At 42.7% G+C, this 24,219-nt stretch overlaps 1 protein-coding gene across 1 annotated transcript in view; it reads left to right on the forward strand.

Moving 5' to 3' along the window:
• RTTN (rotatin) overlaps nt 1–24,219 on the forward strand; it is a 329,764-nt gene that overhangs the window by 249,167 nt on the left and 56,378 nt on the right. Inside the window, exons 35-39 of the mRNA XM_040353902.1 lie at nt 1,297–1,379; nt 9,547–9,646; nt 16,322–16,520; nt 19,759–19,849; nt 23,341–23,494. Of these exons, the coding sequence (XP_040209836.1) occupies nt 1,297–1,379; nt 9,547–9,646; nt 16,322–16,520; nt 19,759–19,849; nt 23,341–23,494 (627 nt within the window). The remainder of the gene's footprint in view (nt 1–1,296; nt 1,380–9,546; nt 9,647–16,321; nt 16,521–19,758; nt 19,850–23,340; nt 23,495–24,219) is intronic.

The following is a 24,219-nucleotide window of genomic DNA, read 5'->3' on the forward strand; positions in this document are numbered from 1 at the left end:
AAAAAACACCTTCCTAAAACAAAGTGCAGCCTGTCTCAAACTGTACAAAAACATAAGTGTACCATATTTGAAAAATAATACAAAATATCAAACAAACAAACCCAAAAAAGTTCTTAATCTCCCCCAAAGTGCATATGTGCAAAAAAAAAGTTCTAAACACCAGACTGCAATTCTCAAAATAAATACATAAAAAAATGAAATCCAACACTTCATATATAATGATGTCTGATGTGCTCCTTCTTCAAAAAAGTCCTAAAGTAAAGCCCTTACACATGGGCCAGAATCTCGTCAGGAAAAACAATGTTGTTTTTCCCGACGAGATCCTTAGCAAGAATCTCTTGTCGCCTGAATGTACAGACACTCCATTTAAAAGAACCGCAGTGATGTCATCACGTATGACGAGCATGCGCTTGTCACATTCGATACCGTCGCCGCCATCTTGCTGCACCTTCATATGCCTAGGAAGCTACCGCGCATGCGTCAAAGTCATTTCGAGCATGAGCGGGTTTCCACAGCGACAGGTAAGTATGCACTAACTCGGGTTTCTCAGCAAGAAAAAAACTGCCGAGAAACACAACGAGAAAATAGAGAGCAGGTTCTCAATTTTTTTCATCGAGATTTTAGGCAGTTTTCTTGACGAGAAATCTGAAAGCCTCGTACATACGCACGTTTACTCGGCAAGAAAGCTCTGCCACCAGTTTTCTTGCTGGTTCTTGCCGAGTAAACCGAGCGTGTGCACGAGGCTTGACTCACCAGAGACTGTGGCTGGTAAAGTTATAAACCAGCATTTGCAAACTTCTGAACCTGTTTAGGTTTCCAAAGATTGTGCATGGTCTAATCACAAGCCAGCGATAGCGTGATGATATATCTCTCCCACATTGGACAACCGGCAATTAAGGGGAAAAAATAAAGGAAGATCTCCATAGCGTAATCTTGTTTTAACATTATTTTGTTTATTAAAACTTTTTAAAATACACTCACATGTCTTAAGTGTCAACCTGACACTAGGGAACAATCGGGTATTATTTGTAATGAGTGTCTTTGCTCCTGGCTAAGGATGAGCTCCGGCGTGTTCGCAAAGCCCATTTCCCGATCTCTGCTGCCGCGTATCGGGTCATTTTAAAAAAAATATGAAAATTACTTTCAAAATGACATTATTATTCTAAGGCTTAAATGGGATTTTGCAATATATTGTATGCAGTTCTAATTCTGCTCTTCACTGTGATTGTTGTTGTTTTTTTTTTTTTTTTTGCATTGCAAGTGTATGACGTCAATATTTATATATATTTTTTTAAGGCTCTGAAGACTCCCTTTACTTTTGGAACAGCATACCCAACATCTCTAGCACAGCTGGTTCTGAATCAACTTTAAGTACAATAGTAAGTCTTTTGCATTCCTAAAGTATGAGTAAAGTTATAGCTTATAAAAGGGGAAAACTTTCTACTTTCCTTAACCCTTTCCCGCTTGTACTTTAATATTCAGCCTCATAGAAAGGGGTCTTTATGCGTGGAGCCACGTGTTGTTTATATATACCGTATTTATCGGGCGTATAACACGCACAGGCGTATAACACGCATCCCAATTTTAGGAGGGGAGTTTAAGGAAAAAAACTTTTAGGAGGGAAGATTTGATTTTGAAAAAATTTCCTGTACTTGTTTGATGCCTTTAACAGTGCAATTTGGCCCCGCAAATAATGCAAACCATGTCTAATCTATATTACAATTATTGGTACCTTCACAGGGATTATGAGTCTGCTGGGATTTGTAGTCCACTATGATCTATGGTATAGTAAATGGTATCACGGGGATCAGATGTTTGCTGGGATTTGTAATCCACCGTGATCTACATAATTATTAGCACAATCACAGGATTCAGTAAGCTGTGCTGGGATTTGTAGTCCACCAGGATCTATATTATAATTACTGGTACCATCAAGGGTGATTGGACGTTTGCTGGGATTTGTATTCCACAACCTTCCTTTTGCCTGCCGAGGAGGGAACGAGCAACGCCGAGATAGACAGAGCCGGATGTCCTGTGTACTCGGCTCGTCTCGCAGTCCCGCCCCCTTGGCCCGGCTCCTATGATTGACACAACAATGGCGGGACGTAAATGCTAGGAGGCGGGACTGGGCGTGGCTGCGAGCGGAGCCGAGTACACAGTACACTCGGCTCTGTCTTTTTCGGGAGAGCTTGTTCCCTTTTTCCCCTCCGAGGCAGTGGTTCGGCGTATAACACGCACCCACGATTTCCCTTGATTTCAAGGGGAAAAAAGTGTGTGCTATACGCCAATAAATACGATGTGTGTGTGTGTGTGTGTGTGTGTGTGTGTGTGTATATATATATATATATATATATATATATATATATATATATATATATATAGAGATATATATATATATATCTATATATATATATATATATATATATATATATATATATATATATATATATACACACTGTATATATACACATTTCTTTTTGCTGAGCGTGCGCCACACAAAGCGCTCCCATCACAACGACCAGGCTCTCGCACTAACAATAGGGACCCGGAACTCCCGGTTCTGGGGCACCTGATCGCTGTGATAGCCTCTGATTGGCTATCGCAAGGTACAGTTATTGTGAGCCTGCCCCTGTGTTTACTTGTTTTCTGAATAAATGAATGGAAAGATACATTGTATCTTTCTCTTCTTGCATGAGAGGAAGATATAAACAAAAATAAATAAATGGCAGCTAGGTCAAGGTTTGATCTAGGTCAGTGCCAAGGTTAGTGTTGGGGTCAAGGTTGGGAACAAAGGTCACAGCCAGTATATTTTGGTTATAATTAAAAAAAAAACATTGGCCCAGATTCAGTAAGAATCTGCGCCTTTCTTACGCAGGCACAGGGCAGCGTTTTTGCCCTGCGCCCGCGCAAATTTTCTGCGCTGCCCGCGATTCACGGAGCAGAAGCTCCGTAAATTGCGGGGGCGCTGTGTTAACTTGCCCGGCGTACGGGCGCCTAATGTAAATGATCCCGCCGGGGGCGGGAATCATTTAAATTAGGCGCGCTCCCGCGCCGAGCGTAGAGCGCATGCTCCGTCGGGAAACTTCCCCGACGTGCATTGCGGCAAATGACGTCGCAAGGACATCATTTGCTTCAAAGTGAACGTGATCGGCATCCAGCGCCATTCACGATCCACTTACGCAAACGACGTAAAATTTGAACGTCGCGACGCAGGAACGTGGCCATCCTATAGCATTGGCTGCGCCTGCTATTAGGATGTGTAACGTTGCGCGAAACCCGACGTACGCAAATTACGTAATTTGCGTACGCAGGGCCAGCGCAAGTTTGTGAATCGGTGTTAGTATGCAATTTGCATACTATACACAGATCACAATGGGAGCGCCCCCTAGCGGTTTTCGCTAGAATGCAGCCTAAAATCTAGCGATGTTCCTGAATCAGGAGCATTCGCTACGCCGGAGCAAGTAAGCAATTGTGCCGTGTAACCTATGGTTACACGGGCGCAATTGCTTCTTGAATCTGGCCCATTATTTTTTTTTCCTGCTACATATACTGTACGTGTTCTTTTTCAGATCATTTTCTGAAACCTCGAGAAATATTTCTTACAAAGCATCTACACAAAACTGTGGGTAGCACTGAGAGACAGGAAATGTAATTCAGTTTGAAAATAAACATTCCAAACAAGTTTGCCGTTGTCAGTCAGCAGCTTTCTCCAGCCATAGCTACACAGGCCTTATCAGAGTGCCAGGGAAGATAAGCAGACACTGGCTCTAACACTTTGACAGTGCAATCTCTTGGTGCGCACACATCCACCAAAGTGGAATGAAATTTTGGAAAGAAATAATCAAGTCATGTCATGCTAATTGTACATCCAAGTTTATTTGTTCCAGTCCTGCTGAGAAATGTTATGAACGTTGTAAAAAAAAAAAAAAAATCAATGAAATGCTAGCCGAGTGAACAAATTATTTCTGAAATCGATAATGAAAAATACAAAAGTTGTATTTTTTAAGACGTACCAAGAAATGTGTTTTGTTTTATTTTATCACATTCAGTGTGTGCATATTGCTGTATTTATTTGTACCCAGCTAATCTGCACACTGCGGGTGTCACTGTGGCCTGCACTAAATCCAGTCTGTGCAAGAACCAGTTAAAGCCCAATTCTGGAAAAACCTAAACATCCTCCCTTATAGTCATTTAACCACTTCAATACCAGGCACTTTCGCCCCTTCCTGCCCAGGCCAATTTTCAGCTTTCAGCGCTGTCCCAATTTGAATGACAATTGCGCGGTCATGTAACACTGTACCCACTAAATATTTATAATTTTTTGTTGGTATTTGTTCACCTCTGGGGTTTTTATTTTTTGCTAAACAAACTAAAAAATACCAACATTTTTGAAAAAAAAAAAAGTTCTACTTAGTTTCAGTCAAAATGTTTTCTCCTTCGCTGATGGGCGCTAATGACGTGGCACTGATATGTAGAATTGGTGGGCACTGATATGCAGCACAGATGGCTACTGATAGGCGGTACAGATGGCCACTGATGGCTGACATTGATGGGCACTTGCCATCGGCACTGATAGGCGGCACAGATGGGCACTAATAGATAGCACTGATGGGTAGCACTGATGAGGTACTGACAGGTGTTACTGGTGGGCACTGATTGGCACTATGGTGGGCACTAATTGGCAATGTGGGCACATATTTTTTTGAAGGGGGCAGCTGTTGGGCACTGATTGGCAGGTAATGGGCACATCTGATGGGAGCTGTGCTGATAATCAATGTGCTGATTATCAGCACAGACCCCCCCTCTGACAGGGAGAGCCGTCGATCGGCTATCCCTGTCAGCGAGAACCAAGGAATGTCGTTTACCGGCACTTTCTGATTCACGTGATGATCAGCTGTGATTGGTCGCAGGTGATCACGTGGTAAGAAGCTTCTGTCAGAGGCTCCTTAACACGATCGGAGATGTGGTGTGTCAGACTGACACACCGCACTCGCGATCACTGCGCGGCGCACGCTGGCATGTTATTCTTCTGGATGTCATGACGCCCAGTCAGGATAACAGAACCACTTCTGGGCCATCAGTCTGCTATAGGCCGGGCGGGAAGTGGTGAACCGCTCATTCTGTCTATGGGAAAATGTAAAAGCAGTTTTACTTACTCACCCCCCCCCCCCCCAGAAGACGGCGCTCTCCTATGCCCCAATGACATTAGATGACCTTAGGAGGCTGCAGGAGAGAATATATGAGAGTTTACAACCACTTTAAGCTCTGAAAGGTTTTACCCCCTGACCAGGCCATTTTTTGCAATACTGCACTGCGTTGCTTTAACTAACAATTGCGCGGTCGTGCGATGCCCAAATAAAATGTATGTCCTTTTTTTTTCCCCACAAATAAAGCTTTCTTTTGGTGGTATTTGATCACCTCTGTGGTTTTCATTTTTTGCACTATAAACCAAAAAGGCAGACTATTTTGAAAAAAAATATATATATATTTTTACCTTTCTGCTATAAAACCTATCCATTAAAAAAAAATAAAAACATTTATTTTCTTCATCAATTTAGGCCAATATGTATTCTGCTACATGTTTTAGATAAAAAATCCCAATAAGCGTATATTAATTGGTTCGTGCAAAAGTTATCACGTCCACAAACTGGGATAGATTTATGGACTTTACATTTCTTTATTTTTTTCTACTAATAATGGTGACGATCAGCGATTTTTAGCGAGACTGCAAATTTGTGCCGGACAAATATGACACTAATTGACACTTTTTGAGGACCAGTGACACCAATACAGGGATTAGTGCTAAAGAAAAAAATGCACAGTGGCAGGGAACGGGTTAACACCAGGGGCGATCAAAGGGTTAAGCATGCTTCTAGAGTGTTTTCTAACTCTGGGGGAGTGGATACACCGGAGCAAAAGAAAGATCTGTGTTTCTGAGCAGAAACACAAGATATCTCTTTTCTTCCCTGACAAAACAGTGGTCTGCCTTCTTCCAATGATCGGCTGCCATTGCGGCCGCCGGACCTGCTGTGTCCAATCACAGAGGAAGCGGCACTCCAGTGGCGTGAGCGTCTCAGATCGCGTGCACAAAATCACGTACAGGTATGTGATTTTGCACAGGCGGGCTGCGGCACCGCAGTATATATGCTGTGGGTGGTCCGGATGCGGTTAAAGTGAAAAGCTCTACACCAAGTTCACTATAGGGGCCACTTCATGTGATCATATCCCCCTTAATCTCCTCTTCTCAAGAGAGAATAAATTCAGTTTCTCTAATCTTTCCTCATAGCTAAACTCCTCCATGCCTCTCATCAGTTTGGTTGCCCTTCTCTGCACTTTCTCCAGTTCCCTGATATCCTTTTTGAGAACTGGAGCCCAAAACTGAACTGTAGATTCCAGATGAGGTCTTACTAATGATTTGTACAGGGGCAAAATGTTATCTCTCTCTCTCTCTCTCGTTCAGCTGTTCTGCTTTAAGCTGTGAAATGTTTATATGAGGATCTTTCACGGTGAAGTATGCTGTTTAGCGGAAAGTCATGAAATATTCTAATAAACTTGACTTGAATAGTGGTGTCACTCTGTTGCTGCATACAGTAATTTTGCAACAGAGGTGAATAGCTACAGTGGCCCAAAAATCTGCTAAAGTTTTGGCAGGTTAAAATATTCACATCCATGTAAAAAATAATAGCTGAATTGTAGCCATAATTTTAGTACCTTGTTAAAATGATCCTGCGTTGACAAACCTAGATATTTTTGGCTTGTTTTACAGATTATAATCTAGGAAAGCCTTATCTTGGCTTTATTTTCCAGTGAGTCACCAACTTGTAAAAAAATTGCAAATAGTAGTCTGAAAAGTCCTGTCTTGTTGGTGGTAAATAACATGGTGAACCCAAGATGAAGTCCTGACGGTCCTGGACTTGCACCTTATAAGCCCTGTACATACGATCGGATATCTGATGGAATCTAATCCGATGGATTTTTTTATCGGATATCCTATGAAGCTGACTTTCATTAGTCTTGCCTACACAGCATCGGTTAAAAATCCGATCGTGTCCAACGCAGTGATGTAAAACCCTACGGCGTGCTGAGAAAAATGAAGTTCAATGTTTCCGAGCATGCGTCGACTTGATTCTGAGCATGCGTGGATTTTTGACCGATGGACTTCCCCATAGACGATCGGTTTTTTAACCATAACATTTTTTTTAATAGGTTCTATTTTTTTTCACCGATGGGGAAAAAAACTGATGGGGCTCCCACACGATCGGTTCGTCCGACGAAAACGGTCCATCTGTCCGTTTTCATCAGACAAACTGATCGTGTGTACGCGGCTTTAGAGTATACAGTGCATCTGGAAAGTATTCACAGTGCTTGACTTTTTCCGCATTTTGTTAAGTTAATAAAATTCATTATTGTCCTTAAAATTGTACAAACCATGCCCCGAAATGACAACGTTAAAGAAGTTTGTTTAAAAATTTTCAAATTTATTTAAAATAAAAAACAAAAATAAATTGCATGTACATAAGTAATTCACAGCCTCTGCTCAATGCTTTGTTGAAGGACCTTTGATGCTACAAGCTTGGCACTGCTATTTTTGGGCAGTTTCTCCCATTCTTCTTTGCCTCTCAAGTGCCATAAGGTTGGATGGGGGGAGCATCCGTGCCAAGCCGTTTCCAGATCTCTCCAGCGATGATCAATCAGGTTCAAGTTTGGGCTCTGGCTGGGCCACTCAAGGACATTCACAGAGTTGTCCCGTAGCCACTCATTTGTTATCCTTGGGCGTGTTTAGGGTCGTTGGGCGTGTTTAGGGCGTGTTTAGGGTCGTTGTCCTGTTGGAAGATGAACCTTTGCCCCAGTCTGAGGTCCAGAGCAGGTTTTTATCAAGGATGTTTCTGTACATTGCTGCACTCATCTTTCCCTTTATTCTGACTAGTCTCCCAGTTCCTGCCGCTGAAAAACATCCCCACAGCATGATGCTGCCACCGTCATGCTTCAGTGAGTGAATAACTTGTATAGCGCTACAAATGGGAGCTCATCCCGTCCTGTCAGCATGTTCCTTGGTGGCGCATGAGCACAGCTTGACTGGCCCATTGTGCCGCTTCTCCCTCTCCCAGTCTAATCTATGCTGTACATGGACAGCAAGGGACTAATATTAAATCAATTTCAGATACTTGCACTGGTTTCTTTTAAAAATACACAAAATTCACTTTTTTTTTCTTTTAAAGGACACATCATTGCAAGATTTTTTTTTTTTTTTATTAATAAGAACCTGTACTTTGTAATAAAGTCAGGGCTTTTTTTCAGCGGGGACGCGGGGGAACGCAGTTCCGGCACCTTCTGGACTGACTGTATGTAATGGCAAGGGATGCTGGGGTGTGCTGCAGGGTATTGATGCTCACTGCTGTGGATCTATTTTTGAAGGGGGGGTCTATTGTTGCAGGTGGGGGACCTATGGTTTTTAGGGGGGTGGGGGGTCAGGTGTTGCTGGAAGAGATCTACTGTTGGGGGAGGGGTCTATTGATGATGGCAGCCAGAGAGTAGGGTGACCACGTGTCCCGGATTGCCTAGGACAGTCCCACATTTTGCAGGTCTGTCCCAGGCACCTTCATTCCAAGACAATAGAGTGTCCCGGAATGAAATTGACACAGCCACCCCCCCCCCCCCCGGGACAATCTTATGCCCGCAAAAAAGGCTGCCACATCACCGCTTTACTCACAAACAGTACTTGTTCTGGCCGGGAATGCCTGGAGGAGCACAATTCCCGCCCCCTGCTTGTGATTGGAGAAATCATAAATTCCGCCTCTTGTGTCCAATCACTGTTCTGTGATTCATTACAACACAGGCTGATTTTTGGGAAGGGGGTGTCCCTGAATGGTAGTTTGAAAATGTGGTCAACCTACCAGAGAGTCTATTAATGCTTGCTGTACGGAGATCTGTTGATGCTGCCATGAGTCTATTGTTGCTGGCGTGGAAATGTTGTTGTGGGTGGTCCATTGTTGTTCGGGGGATCTATTGTTGCTGGCTGCAGGGGATCTATTTTACTGCTTTTCTTGATATCATTACCAAATTCCATATAAATTACTCAGCACCACAAAATGATACTTATTTCTATATTGTCTAAAAGGGGCGGTACTGGGAGGTGGGTAGGGGGCGGAGATAAGGGGTGACTCGGAAAAGGGGAGTTCCTGCACCTATTGTCTGAGAAAAAAAGCCCTGGATAGAATCACTTGATAACACGCTCCTCCAGGAATGTACACTTACCTTTTCCAGGACCCCAGAGGAGACCCTGAGAATTCCCATGTAAGTTTCTACTTTGACAAAGCTATACCTTGTGATGTCTGTAATGAGGAGTTCTTACTCATTGCAGTATAAGTTGTAATGCCCTCCAAAACAACTATCTGTAGCCCGTAAATCTGTCTTATGCCAGGAACATGTAACGTTTGCATCGGTTGTAATCTAGCTGATATCCATATTGTTTTTTTGTTTTGTTTTTCCGTATAATATTTTCACTTCAAAGTTTTTTTGTGTTTTTTTTTTCTGATTGGTTTCTAGATTCATACTGGATCCTCTAGCACAAGTGGCTCAGATCCTCGGGTTGCAATCTCTGATTCTTCCATTTTGGAAAATGTGGTCGATCAAGGACTCAATCAAGGTATATATTGTCAACATTATTGTTTCAACACGTCCCAAAGCCTAACCTTGAAAGGACTTAACTTTTCTTCACTCTACAATGAATGTGTTTGTTGCTGTCTTTTAGCTAGATTCAGAGACGTTTACGCCGGCGTATCAGTGGATACGCCGTCGTAACTCTGAATCTACACCGTCGTAAAGTTAAGCGTATTCTAGAAACCAGATACGCTTAAATTAGGCTAAGATACGAGCGGCGTAAGTCTCCTACGTCGTCGTATCCTAGGGTGCATATTTACGCTGACCGCTAGGTGGCGCTTCCATTGATTTTGGCGTAGAATATGCAAATGAGCTAGATACGCCGATTCAGAAACGTACGTGCGCCCGGCGCATTTTTTTTTACGTAAGGCTTTTTCCGGCGTAAAGTTAGTCGAACAAAAAGCTGGTCTAGCCAATGTTAAGCATGGACGTCGTTCCCGTGTCGAATTTTGAAATTTTTACGTCGTTTGCGTAAGTCGTCCTTGAATGGGGCTGGACGTAATTTACGTTCACGTCGGGTTAAAAACGTCAATCACGTTGGGTCACTAGTCATTAACATAAAACACGCCCCCCTGTTCATCATTTGAATTAGGCGTGCTTACGCGCCGTAACTTAGAAGGCAAGTGCTTTGTGAATACAGCACTTGCCTCTCTGACTTACGGCGGCGTAGCGTATATGCGATATGCTACGCCGCCTCAAAATTAAGCCAGTCTATCTGAATATGGCTATTTGTCCTCAGTGGGAAGAATTCCCATCATTTCCTTTCCCCTGTGATCCTCTGTGACCATAGTGGAAAATGAGGGTAATTCTCTGCAATGCAAACAGTGTTAAAAACTCACAAAGCTCATATTCCCTGCCAATTGGAGAACTCTAGCTTAAGGCCCGTACACACGATCGGATTTTCTGACGGGAATTGTGTGATGGAAGTATGTTGTCGGATAATCCGACCGTTTGTATGCTCCATCGGACAATTGTTGTCGGAATTTCTGACAACAAATGTTGGATAGCATGCTTTAAAACTTTCTGACAAATGTGTCTTGTTGGATTATCCAATCTTGTGTACGTTGGAAAAAATCTGAAGTACAAACACGCATGCTCAGAAGCAATGCTAACCATAAGACAACATTAGCAGAAGTTGCCCAAAGGGTGGCACTAAAGAGCTGAAAAACCACGTCGTTTTGTGTTTGTTGGGCGAGAATTCTTTGCCGTTTGTATGCAAGACAAGTTCATGGCCAACGCCCTTCGGACAAAAGTCCTACGCTTTGCCCAATGGAAATCCGATTGTGTGTACGAGGCTTTAGATTCAGCAGAGGGTGCATCGGGCCTCTGCAGAGAAACCACTGCTTCCTCCCACATAGCAAAGGTCTTTCTCTAGAAAAAGGCTTTTCTACGCTGTGGCTGTTCTAAAAAAAAAAAAAAAAAAAAAAAACAACCTGTGGTGCCGGGTACATGTGGTTTCAAATTTAACCAGTTCAGTGTGAACCAGGCAGATTTCGATCTGTGTGTGGTCCTCTTTTCTACAGAAGCCAATCATTAAATCAACTTCTGTCAAATGGTCTTGCTGGAAAACATTCTTTGATCGGTGGTCTGCAGCGCTGATTAGTGTATTTTGGCAATGGAGGAGTGCCCGCTGTCGGGATACAATAGCACAGTGGGGAGGATCCCTCCATCCATCTCGCTTGTGTAGAGGAATCTGTTAGTATAAAAAATAAACAAATCGAGTGCACCCAGCTTAATACTTCAAATCTTTGTGCCGTCCTTCTCTGAACATGCTAGCAAGGTAATGGCTTTTCTACTTGGTCGTGGCTGTTTTCAAAAGAAAACTCACTGTAAAGCCACATGGTCGGATTTTCTGCGGACAAAGCGTACGACTTTTGTTCCGAAGGGCGTTGGCTGGGAATTTGTCTTGCTTACAAACGACACACAATTGTCGGCCAACAAACGCGGAACAACAGGTTTTGTCAGCACTTTAGCGCCACCCTTTGGGCACCGTCTGCTAATGTCGTGTTTGGTGAGCATTGATTCTGAGCATGCGTGTTTGTACTTTGGACTTGTGTACACACGCTCGGAAAATCCGACAACACACAATTGTTGGCGGAAAATTTGAAACCAGCATTTGTCCACAGAAAATCCGACAACAATTGTCCCATGGAGCATGCAAACGGTCGGATTTTCCGCCAACAGCCTGCCATCACACAATCCCCGTCGGAAAATCCGATCGTGTGTACGAGGCTTTAGACTTTGCACCTGTAATATATTCAACTGATATAAAGTGTAAGTTCAATAGATTTTTTTTACAAATGAGAAGAAAAAAAAACTCTAGCTGTCAAGAAATACAAAGCAGAGTGGCTTTTGTTGGAGCACAAATGAAAGACCTAGAGAAGATCTTCAAAAGTATTGATGTGTCAATAAGAACATATATCAAAATGGTCCCGACTATTGATTTTTTTTTTTTGTCATTCTCTATGAATGTAAAAGCTGCACATTAAACGCAAGGAATAGGAAAGCTATTGATGTCTATGTCTTTGGTGTGGGCAGAGAACTCTCATGCCTTGTACACACCATCGTTTTTCCTGACGTGCAAAAAGCCATCGTTTTTCCCGACGTGATTCCTCTCCAGCCTGACTTGTATATGCAATAAAACGCCTGACCAAAGCACGGTGATGTACAACACGTATGACGGGACTATAAAGGGGAAGTTCCTTTCAAATAGCGCCACCCTTTGGGCTGCTTTTGCTGATCCTCGTGTTAGTAAAAGTTTGGTGAGAGACGATTTGCGCTTTTCAGTCTTTGCGCTTTTCAGTCTTTGTGCTTTTCAGTCCGCTCCAGCGTGACGAATATCTCCATTCTGAACGCTAGTTTTACCAGAACGAGCGCTCCCGTCTCATACTTGATTGTGAGCATGCGCGTTTTTTCCCCCTCGGAAAAGCATACACACGACCATTTTTCGCGACGAGAAAAAGACTGACGGGAAACATGACGAGAAAAAAAAGAGCTGGTTTCAATTTTTTTGCAGGCAGCTTTTTCGCCGAGAAAACTGCTAGGGAGCATACACACGACCGGTTTTCGCGACCAATATAAAAAATGGCAGTTTTCTCGTCGTTAAAAACGGTCGTGTGTACAAGGCATCAGAATACAGCTATGAAAACTGAAGACCCAAATAGAAGACTGATCATTCTGGTGGAACACCACAAATTTGGTCACCAAGACTTCTTGTCTTGATTTTAACAATTTGTATTGTTGGTGAGAAATTGTTTAGATCGCTCTAATCTTTGTGGTGTTCACTTTTATTCTTTCCTTGAGAATATAGAGAAGTACATTCCTGTATACTCTTTTTGACCCTGAAGCAAACTACGTGGCTTCGATCCATTCATCTCCGTGTTAACAGCATGTGTTAGGATGTATTCATTCACGTGAAAAACATCCGTAGCATCAACATTTTTTCAAAAGACCCAACTTTTCAGTTTGTTTTAGGCAGTAAGCATTTTAATTGGACTCTGCAGAGGCTTTGCTAGTATACAGGAACAATGTTGCTGTATTTTATGACAATGTTATCGTCATTGGACATTCTACTCAAAAAAAAAGTTCTTGAAGTGCACATGACATGTATAGTACACCCTGGGCTAGATTCACATAGCTGCGCCCATTCGTACGGCGGCGCAGCGTATCGTATTTACGCTGCGCCGCCGTAAGTTTGAGAGGCAAGTACTGTATTCACAAAGCACTTGCCTCCTAACTTACGGCGGCGTAGCGTAAATGGGGCCGGCGTAAGCCCGCGTAATTCAAATGTGGAAGGGGGGGCGTGTTTTATGCTAATGTGTGATGACCTGACGTGATTGACGTGTTTTCCGAACGGCGCATGCGCCGTCCGTGTACATATCCCAGTGTGCATTGCTCCCAAGTATGCCGCAACAACGTATTGGTTTCGACGTGAATGTAAATTACGTCCAGCCCTATTCGCGAACGACTTGCGCAAACAACGTAAAAAATTCAAATTTCGTAGCGCACGTACGTACGTTTGTGAATCGGCGTAACTAGGTAATTTGCATACTCTACGCCGAAAACAACGGAAGCGCCCCTAGCGGCCAGCGTGAGAATGCACACAATTATACGCCGCCGCATTCAAGTTACGTCGGAGGAGGAAGCCTATTTTTTGGATGTATCTGCCTTGGTGAATCGGCGTAACAATACGCCGACGCAGATTCGAAATTACGGCACCGCCGTAAATGCTTGCTGAATCTAGCCCACTGTCCTTATTCCCTCTCTGTATTTGCTGGCAAAAGTTGCTGTTGGACACAATGGGGGTTATTTACTAAAACTGGAGCGTGCACAATCTGGTGCAGCTTTGCATAGAAACCAATCGGCTTTCAGGTTTTATTGCCAAAGCTTACTTAAATAAGTTGAAGCTAGTAGCTTATTGCTCGCCATTGGCTCCCACGACTGTCAATCAAAGTGAGTTAGCCAATCAGGGGGAGAGAGGAGGCTGAGTCGGGGCTCTGTGTCTGAATGGATATACAGAGCTCTGACTCAGCTCGGGTACCCCCATAGAAAGCTGCTGGTCTATGGGGGCACTTGTCAGGAGGGAAGGGGACAGGAGCAGTGAAGAGGGACCGAAGAAGAGGAGGATCTGGGCTGCCCTGTGCAAATCCACTGCCCAGAGGAGGTAAGTATAACATGTTTTTATTAAAAAAATTTAAAGCAAAACTTTACAATCACATAATACCAGCCTTTTAAACTCAAACTACTCCCCTGAATTGCAGAGGGCTGTAGGTTGTTTGTTTATATCTTTCGAGCCATCAACTTTTTTTTTGTTTGTTATTTTTTTTTTTTTTTTTTGCGTTGTAAGCCTTTTACTTCATTAGTAAAAACCTTTGCAATGCTTTATACCAGGATAACAATTTTAGCATAACTTTAAAAATTATGAGATAAAATGTATTCACAATGATATGGTCCCCATGGGTGGAATACTTTCTCCCTTCCCGATTTTGATGCCACCTTCCCTACCCCATGATCGTTGTGACATTCTTTCAATCTGACACTACGACCCTTCGGGGGCTCACCCGTCCACGCCGACATCCTCTCTTCTCCTCACTTTTCCTTCTTTCTTCCTTATTTGCTCCTAGCTCTTACTTTCCCATTTCTCCTTCTCCGTCCCCACCTCTTGGGACTTCCCTACCCCCATATTAAAACATTTTGTTTATGCATACAAGGGCGGTACTGAGACGTACTGCCCCTATTTAGCCTATGGTTCTCTAACTTTGAACCTACAGAGTACGAATTGTTGTTTTGCACTACTCTTGGAATAGAGTCGTTTCCTTTGTTATTTTAGATTTATTTGTCCCTAACTGATATGTTCCCAGTAACTTCCGCTATAATATCTTCCCCCACTATGTTTTACTTGATTTCAAGCTATCTGTGCTCAGATAATCTTCCTGTAATGTTTGTACTCGCAGTATCCAAGATGTACCATTGTATCTCCGCTATCGTTTTCAGCGGAAATGTTTGCTATTTTACTCTGTATTCTTTATTTTTCAATAAAATATTTGAACAGAAAATGTATTCACAATAACACTTATGCCACGTACACACGACCGTTTTTTGGGTTGTAAAAAATTAAGTGTTTTTTTTAATGTCATTAAAAATGATCGTGTGTGGGCTCCAGAGCATTTTCCACAATGTAAAAATGGGCATTAAAAATGTCGAACATGCTCTAATTTTTCACGTTGTTTCTAACGTCGTAAAACATGGTTGTGTGTGGGCTTTAACGACGTGAAAAAAACGTGCATGCTCAGAAGCAAGTTATGAGACTGGAGCGCTCGTTCTGGTAAAACTAGCGTTCGTAATGGAGTAAGCACATTCATCACGCTGTAACAGACTGAAAAGCGCAAATCGTCTTTTACTAACACGAAATCAGCAAAAGCAGCCCAAAGGGTGGCGTCATCCACATGGAACTTCCCCTTTATAGTGCCATCGTACGTGTTGTACGTCACCACGCTTTGCTAGAACATTTTTTTTTTCACGATCGTGTGTAGGCAAGACCGTTTTAATGATCGGGTTGAAAAAAAATATTTTTTTTTAGACCATTAAAACGTAATTTTTTACAACCCGAAAAACGATCGTGTGTACGCGGCATTAGGCTCTGTTTCCACTAGTGTGACCCCGAAGTCGCGCGATTTACAGCGCGACTTTGCAATGCAATTTTTGATGCAATGTCATGCGACTGGTGTGCAACGAAGTCGGAAAAAAGTAGTAAAAAGCACCAATTAGAACGGGGACCGTTGAAATACATGGAATTTGACTCATCATGCGACTTTACATGTGTCACGTTGCACAACATCTCACAGTAGTGGAAACAGAGCCTTAAAAAAACTCCTTGTCAAAGTAGGGAAGATTTGTTCTAGTTTAGTTACTTTTTTTTCCTATGGAATACATTTTTGCAAGGTAAAGTGACCAAAACAAATCCACAATGGTCCTAAAAAAAAACCCATCAAAGCGTCTATTTTATCTTGTAATGAAAAAGTTGTTGCTAAATAAACAGGCCTATAGCATAAATGGAAGAATTGCTCTGGTCTATAAGGGATGTACAGGTCTGAGAGCTGAAGTAGGTAATATAAAACCTTAAATCCTTTGTCCTTGTTAATGTAATGACTGTTCACTACAGGTCAAAACAACAATGCAAGAACGGCATCCCTGAGCTCTGAGGAGATTTGCGTCTCTGCGTGCGTGTCTGACCAGTGTTCCTTAGTCACACCATCCCTCTTGTCAGCAGTCTGTGGATTACTGGAGAATCTGCTAGTAATGAATTCTGAAGATACTGTCAACGCTTTGTCTAAGACGCATTTGCTGTCAGATCTAACAAGGTACAAACAAGTGGTTTATTTACATTTTTAGAGCCCTGTTGATGTAGAAAGACACACTTTTGCATAATTTGTATAATGCCGATTCACACTGGTACGCTGTGGTTTGGCTGCAGTGTGGGTGTATCCGGGATGTTCGTGTGCTTTATCTGGGATTTTAGGTTGGTAATAACATCTCTAATTAGGGCAACTTCCTGTTATTATATATGCTCTGAAGAGCACTCAAGAGCCAGTTTGCTTAAAGGGGTTGTAAAGGTTTGTTTTTTATTTTCTAAATAGGTTCCTTTAAGCTAGTGCATTGTTGGTTCACTTACCTTTTCCTTCGATTTCCCTTCTAATTTTATTTTCTTTGTCTGAATTTCTCACTTCCTGTTTCTCCTCAGTAAGCTTGCCCCCATCATCCAAGCGGGGGTTAGTCAGCCAAAACGGCTTACTGAGAAGGAACGGGAAGTGAGAAATTCAGACACAGAAAACAAAGAAAAAAAACACATTTAAACAGGAAATCAAAGGAAAAGTTTAGTGAACCAACAATGCACTAGCTTTAAAGGAACCTGTTTAGAAAATAAAAAACAAACCTTTACAACCCCTCCGGGAGATCAGGCGCACTGATGTGAGGTGACTCGAGTTTAAGCCGAGGGGGGCATTTTCAGCACAAAAAAATGTGCTGAAAAACTCGGCTTATACTCGAGTATATATGGTATATACTGTGGGCCAGATCCAGAGAGCAAGTACGCCGGCGTATCTACTGATACGCCGGCGTACTTTCAAATTTCCCGCGTCGTATCTTTAGTTTGAATCCTCAAACCAACATACGACGGCATTTGGGTAAGATCCAACAGGCGTACAGCTTCGTACGCCTTCGGATCTTAGATGCAATACTTCGGCACCCGCTGGGTGGAGTTTGCGTCGTTTTCCACGTTGGGTATGCAAATTAGCGATTTACGTCGATCCACGAACGTACGCGCGGCCGTCGCATTTTCTATCGTCGTCTGTAGTCGGCTTTTTCCGGCGTATAGTTAAAGCTGGTATTTTGCGGCGTATAGATAGACTTGCCATGTTAAGTATGGCCGTCGTTCCCGCGTCGAAATTTGAATTTTGCGTAAGTCGTCCGTGAATAGGGATGGACGTAACTCACGTCTAAGTTAAAAAAATTATGTCGTTGCGACGTCATTTTGCGCAAAGCACGGCGGGAAATTTCTGGATGACGCATTCGCAGTTCATTTGGCACGGAGACGCGCTTCATTTAAATGAAACCCGCCCCCAACCCGCCCAATTTGAAATCCGCCGCCAGAAATACACTACACCGCCGTAACTTACGGCGCAAACTCGCTGAGGATTTGAATATATGCCAGGTAAGGTACGACGGCGTAGTGTATCTCTGATACGCTGCGCTGATCGAAATGTATGTGGATCTGGCCCTGTAATTTTACCTACCTTTTTGTCTGTTTCCTTCTGAAATGATTGCAGATGCAATGCGTGGGGGGGCAGAATAATTTTATATGAAGGTGATATAGCTTTACTACATCAGCTAGCCTCCTAGATTGCAGGCAAATGATTGTTCTTAGAACTTGGAGGACACGGGTAAAAAAAAAGAAAAAGTGATAATTCTTGTACAGGGGAACCTAAGTTTAAAGCGGTAGTTCACCCCCCCCGACACGATTTTACCATCGAGACAGGCATTGTAGCGCGAGCTACAGTATGCCTGTCCCGATTTTTTTAACCCCGGACTCACCTTGTAATCTGACATCGTAGATTTCGGCTCCCGCGGGGAATGGGCGTGCCTATGGAGAGGGAGGATGATTGACGGCCGGCCCTGGCACGTCACTCTCCCCGAAGACAGCCGGAGTAGGTCTCGGCTCTTCACGGCGCCTGCGCACAGGCTATGCGCACGCGTCGTGAAGAGCCAAGCCTATTTCGGCTATTTCCGGAGAAGCGTGACGCGCCAGAGCCGGCCGTCAATCATCCTCCGTCTCCATAGGCACGCCCATTCCCCGGTATCTTCGATCTACGCGTACAAGGTGAGTACGGGGGTAAAAAATTCGGGACAGGCATACTGTAGCTCACGCTACAATGCCTGATTTTATGGTAAAAGAAAAAAAAATTTTTTTTTTAGTTGATAGGGTGAACCCCCGCTTTAAGAGTAACGTGGTTAACAAGCGTTTTAAAAGACGAAAAACTTTTTTTTTAAACCCTGACTCGGTTTGTGAGTGTTGTCTCGCAAAACAAGCAGAATTCAAGCTAATGGGGTGTGCAGTACCGCATTTGGCCAGAGGTGCGGGGGCGCCAGAGACACTCGGGATGGTTCGGAGCCATTCAGATATACTTGGAAACACTTGGAAATTCCTGAGTGTTTCTGAGATCAGCCAAGCTGTTCCTGAGTATTTCCGAGGCTCTCCACCCCCCCCCCTCCTCTGGCTACATGCGGTATTGCATGCCATGCATGCGGAACTAATTATCTTTGTTTCCATTGACTTCTGTGGGGAAGTTCGCTTTGATATGTAAGTGTTTTGGATTGCAAGCATTCTCCTGGAACGGATTATGCTTGTAATTCAAGGCGGCACTGTATTTTACTGTAAACCAGTATGATTGTTTTTACTAGAATTTTGAATACAGTGGGGAGTTGTGTTAAAACCTAGAAAATAACCATTCTACGAATTGTTTTGTGTGTTTGATGCTTGGCACTAGTAAAAAGTCCCATGACTCAAATGAGAAATGAAATATCGTACACATCTGCTTAACCTCATGCAGCTTCTGCTTTAGGGCAGATGTGAAAGTATGTTGTTATGATAAACCATGGTTCCTATTGCAGGCTGCATCTATATAGCACTGAATGTAAACTGCTTCTTGGGGTCATTCTTAGTAGCAAAGAAATGCCATAAAGTTCCAGCATATATAGTTCCTGATAATAAGGAATGACTCCCTACACGGTTTCTTGTCCTACAAATGCATTGCATTGCTTTTACAGTCTATTTTTTTTTTATTTCCTATTTGCATGAGTTTCACATTTGTACATCATGTTATTATAGTTTGGCATGAAAATGATCTCAGAGCACAAATGTGCATGCCATTATATTTTTATTGCATGACCAGCTGTATAATAATGCCTAGTAGTAGAGAAATGATAGAACTCAGGGCAGCTCTTCTTGAATATTTTAGTGTGTCCTTGCTGTATTTGCCGCGGAATGTAATCTGACCGTGTAAAAGAAGCGCCTGATTTTCCTTTGTGTTTTCTCATTTACAGTCTCATAAAGCCAGCTGTACTCGAAAGGTGCTTTTCTGATCTCAAGGCTTCACTCACCCCTGAAGGTCGCGCACGGAAAAAAAAGTCACAGGTCGGCATCATTTCTTGTGCAATATTGAGTAAATACGCTATTGTATCTTTTCTTCTTACAAAGGTGAAATGGGTTGTCTTTGAGGTTTGAGATAGATGGTAATGCTTCATTTTACTTGTATGTGACTGAAGACTTCTGCTACACACAATTAAATGCTAAAGATACAGCTGTTCTTTTCCTGGTCATTCACGTATTTGAATATACAGTACAGTTGCCAATTGTGCATTCTCACTCAGTCCAAATCGGTGTGGTATTTACGTGAACTCTTATGCCGCGTACACACGATCGGAAATTCCGACAAGAAAAATGTGGATTTTTTTTCCGACAGAATGTTGGCTCAAACTTGTGTTACATACACACGGTCACACAAAATTCTGACTGTCAAGAACGTGGTAACGTACAACACTACCACAAGCCGAGAAAATTTAAGTTCAATGATTCCAAGCATGCGTCAAATTGATTCAGAGCATGCGTGTTTTTTTGAGCTTTGGAATTGCATATAGTGGCCTACGTATAGCTACGACGGCTCAGGGGAGCCAACCTGCCGCAGTAAAACTGCGATGGCTGGCCGGGAATCAGTTAAACTAACCTAAGATAGCGAGATAGACACAATCAGCACCTAAGATAAAAACAACCAACACATTTCGAGGGCTCAAGAAATCTCCCTTTCTCATGGCCAACATACACAAACAGAGAACATGGGTTCATAGGTTATAATGTATACAATTCATTATTGTATAGGTTCTGTATACTTTATTTAGTATATGCTGTGTGTTTGTATATATGTATGTATGTACAAATATATGTAATATGTATATATGTGCTAATGCCTAAACGCAGCCTTCAGAATTGCCCTATCAGGAAAAGGGCAAGAAGGGGTCAGGTAGCGGATGAAACAGATAGGGAACAAGAAAAGGGTTTATTGATGAGCAAGCCAAAAGGCCAGTAAAGAGTCGCAGCTGACTAGCATCAGCTGGAAGTGTAGTTGATGAACACGCCAAAGGTCAATAACTAGTGGTACCGGGCAGGGGCCAGTCAGAAACGTAGCCGGTAAACAAGCCAAGGATCATTAATAAATGGTAGTGAAGATGAAGACAGCAGTAGGAACACAAGGAATAATGCCGCGTACACACGAACGTTTTTCGGGTTCTAAAAAATGACGTTTTTAAGGGTCTAGAAAAAACATTTTTTTGTCAACCTGATCATTAAAACGGCCTTGCCTACACGCGATCGTGAAAAAAAAAAGCTCTAGCAAAGCGTGGTGATGTACAACACGTACGACGGCACTGTAAAGGGGAAACTCCATGCGGATGGCGCCACCCTTTGGGCTGCTTTAGCTGATTTTGTGTTAGTAAAAGACGATTCGTGCTTTTCTGTTACAGCGTGATGAATGTGCTTACTCCATTACGAACGCTAGTTTTACCAGAACGAGCGCTCCCATGTCATAACTTCTGAGCATGCGCATTTTTTTCACGTCGTTAAAGCCCACACACGACCATTTTTTACCTTAAAAAACGACAACGTTAAAAACGTTGTTAAAAAATAGAGCATGTTCGAAAAAAATGTTGCCCATTTTTTTTAGAACCCGAAAAATGCTCTGAAGCCCACACATGATCGTTCTTAATGACAACATAAAAAAAAACGTAATTTTTTAGGACCCGATATCAGCTGAAGAGAACACAATAATTCGGCAAACGGGAAGTGCAAGAACATGGCTTAAATAGAAAGTCCATGAGAGATGCAGAGTATTCAAGGTTTTACAGAGACTAGATAAAAAGCAGGAATATCCACAGGATGAGATAGGAGCTGTCCAGCATTTCAGGTGGCACAGCGAGATCATCCACACCCAGACACCACAGAGGCCCCCGATTCAGAAACGGGATCCTAACGAGCAGCGTCGGCGGTAAAGCACTGACGCTTTTTAGCGGCGCTTTACTGCCAATTTTTGCGGCGTGGTTTTACCCCCCGCTAGTGGCAGAGAAAAGGGTTAAAAACCGCTGCAATGCACCATTGATTTCAATGGGCAGGAGCGGTATACATATGCTCCTTCACCGTTCCAAAGATGCGGCTAGCAGGACTTTTTTTTACCCTCCTGCTAGCGCACCGCTACAGTGTAAAAGCCCTCTTGCTTTTACACTGGAGACACAGCAGCAGCTGTTTAGGGTCGGTTTGCAGGCACTATTTTTAGCGCAATAGCGCCTGCAAACCGCTCCAGTGTGAAAGGGGTCTTAGACCAACTGCACGATAGGTGTTCTGAGGATGCAGGTTTTTCTTTATTTTTTGATTGAATTTATTGAACCTATTTCTTTTTAATCCAGTCCAGCTAACTGTAGATGTTACTATCAGATGGGTGACTCATGCCATTTCGCGTTTCTGCCTTTGACGTCTTGTCAAAATTTCCCAGTGGCAAGATCTTAAGAGGCTGCCGATTTGGCCTTATGGGATCGCTCCCTCTGTAGCCAAAGTGGCATTTTGCTATTGCTAGAAATTGTAATTCTGGCTAAAGAAGAAGCAATACTATAAGGACAGACAGTGGCAAAATGTGGAAAGTAAAAATGATAACAAATAGGTTGATATGACTCCATTTTGCATAATTTACCTGAAATCTAACCTAAACCTAAGTGCTGAAACCTGCTCAAATTTTAACAATATATCATTTTGTGCAGATTCTGGGAGTCTGGTTACTTGTTTAAATGTAATGCCCCCTACACACGATCGGAAATTTCGACAGCAAAAGTCTGATGTGAGCTTTTGAATGGAAATTCCGACCGTGTGTATGCTCCATCGGAATTTCCGACAACAAAAGATTGAGAGCTGGTTCTCAAATTTTACGACTGAAAAAAATCATATCGGAAAATCCGACCGTCTGTAGCAAATCCGACGCATGCTCGGAAACAATTTGACGCGTGTGATCTGTGCTTTCAACTGCAGTATTCGAGCTTAGACTCTCTATAGCAATCATCGAGAAATACTTTGTGTGGAAGTGATTACAGGAAACCAGAATGGCAATGATCTTTTTAAAGAGAAACCTGGCTGTCAAACTGTGTGCAATGTATCATTATTTCACTCCATTTTCTGCCTTGCTTTCTTGTAATTGGACCTGATGATCCTGCCAGCAAAGGTCTTCCCCCAAGGACTTCCTGTGATGGGGTGACACCTTAGTCATTATGTCTTAATTTAGCAAGGTGTTGTCACCCTATGTTTTGCACTCCTACATGTTCAGGGACTTGTACGCAGCGCTAAGGTATGCTGATACTAGGACTGGAAAATGTGTGCTAATGCCTAGGAAATGTGCAGAGAGATGGAATGCACTCTTGGAAAAGGTAAGTGAATAAAAGCACTTTTAAAAAAATTGTTAAGCTGATTGGTAAGCATAGGTAATTAGAATTTAGCTTTATCACCATTAGAGTATAGTTATACTTTAACTTCTATTTTATTTATTTTAGCTCCACATACCTTTTATTAAATCTTTGACTGTTCTTATTATACAGGTGCTGGTTCTGCTTGACTATCTGTCCTCACTGTCAGGATTTCTGCATTCGTATGTTCTTGTGGATGCTAGTTTATTGATCCAAGATGAACTAATAAGGTCACTGTTGGCGACTTTGACTTCAGTACTCTTCACTCACCATAAAAAACATTTGGGTATGTAATTCTATGCTTTTCTACATTTGCCTGCTGAACAAACCTGGGTAAATCATACATTAAAAAAGCTCAGAAAAAAATTCCCAAAAAACTGCATATTTGGTCTTGTGTGAGGATAGCCAAATCTCATAGATATAAAGAATCTAAGCAGGGCTGCATACATGTGAATCTTTAAAGCCCTGTACACATGGGCAGAATGTCGGGAGACATTTGCCGGTTCAAAAAAGTCTGACATTCTGCCTGTGTGTATGTCGATCTGTCCGCCACTTCTGTTGGACGTGCATGCTGGAAAACCAGCAGCTGACCGACTCACAATCAGCTTTCTCAGCCAATAGCAGAAAGTGCTGATCAGAGTGTTCTGGCAGGGGGACCGCCCCCCCCTGTCGGAACACAATTCAGTGGGGGAAGATCGCTGGACTAGCGCATGGTTGGCGGCTTTGACCGGAGTTGACAGTTTTTTTTTTTTTTTTTTTGCAGGTTGCCCAAAAAAAAAAAAACTGTAGTGTGTTCCCTGACTTTACCATTGGGTTGTTTATTCTTTAGTTCCACCCAAAATGTGTCTTGGGTTTCCCGCACACTGGACATTTAGTGTCCCGGCTAGGGCAGCTGATGCCTCACCCGTGTTAATTCAGAAAGAAAGCTGGCACCATGGTACATCTTCTACAAAACATTGGCCTTTAATGAAAAAAATCAGAAAGATCCAGCGCTTAAAGAATATGGAGATA

This window comes from Rana temporaria, chromosome 5 (assembly GCF_905171775.1).
Source record: "Rana temporaria chromosome 5, aRanTem1.1, whole genome shotgun sequence".
Taxonomy (NCBI): Eukaryota; Metazoa; Chordata; class Amphibia; order Anura; family Ranidae; genus Rana; species Rana temporaria.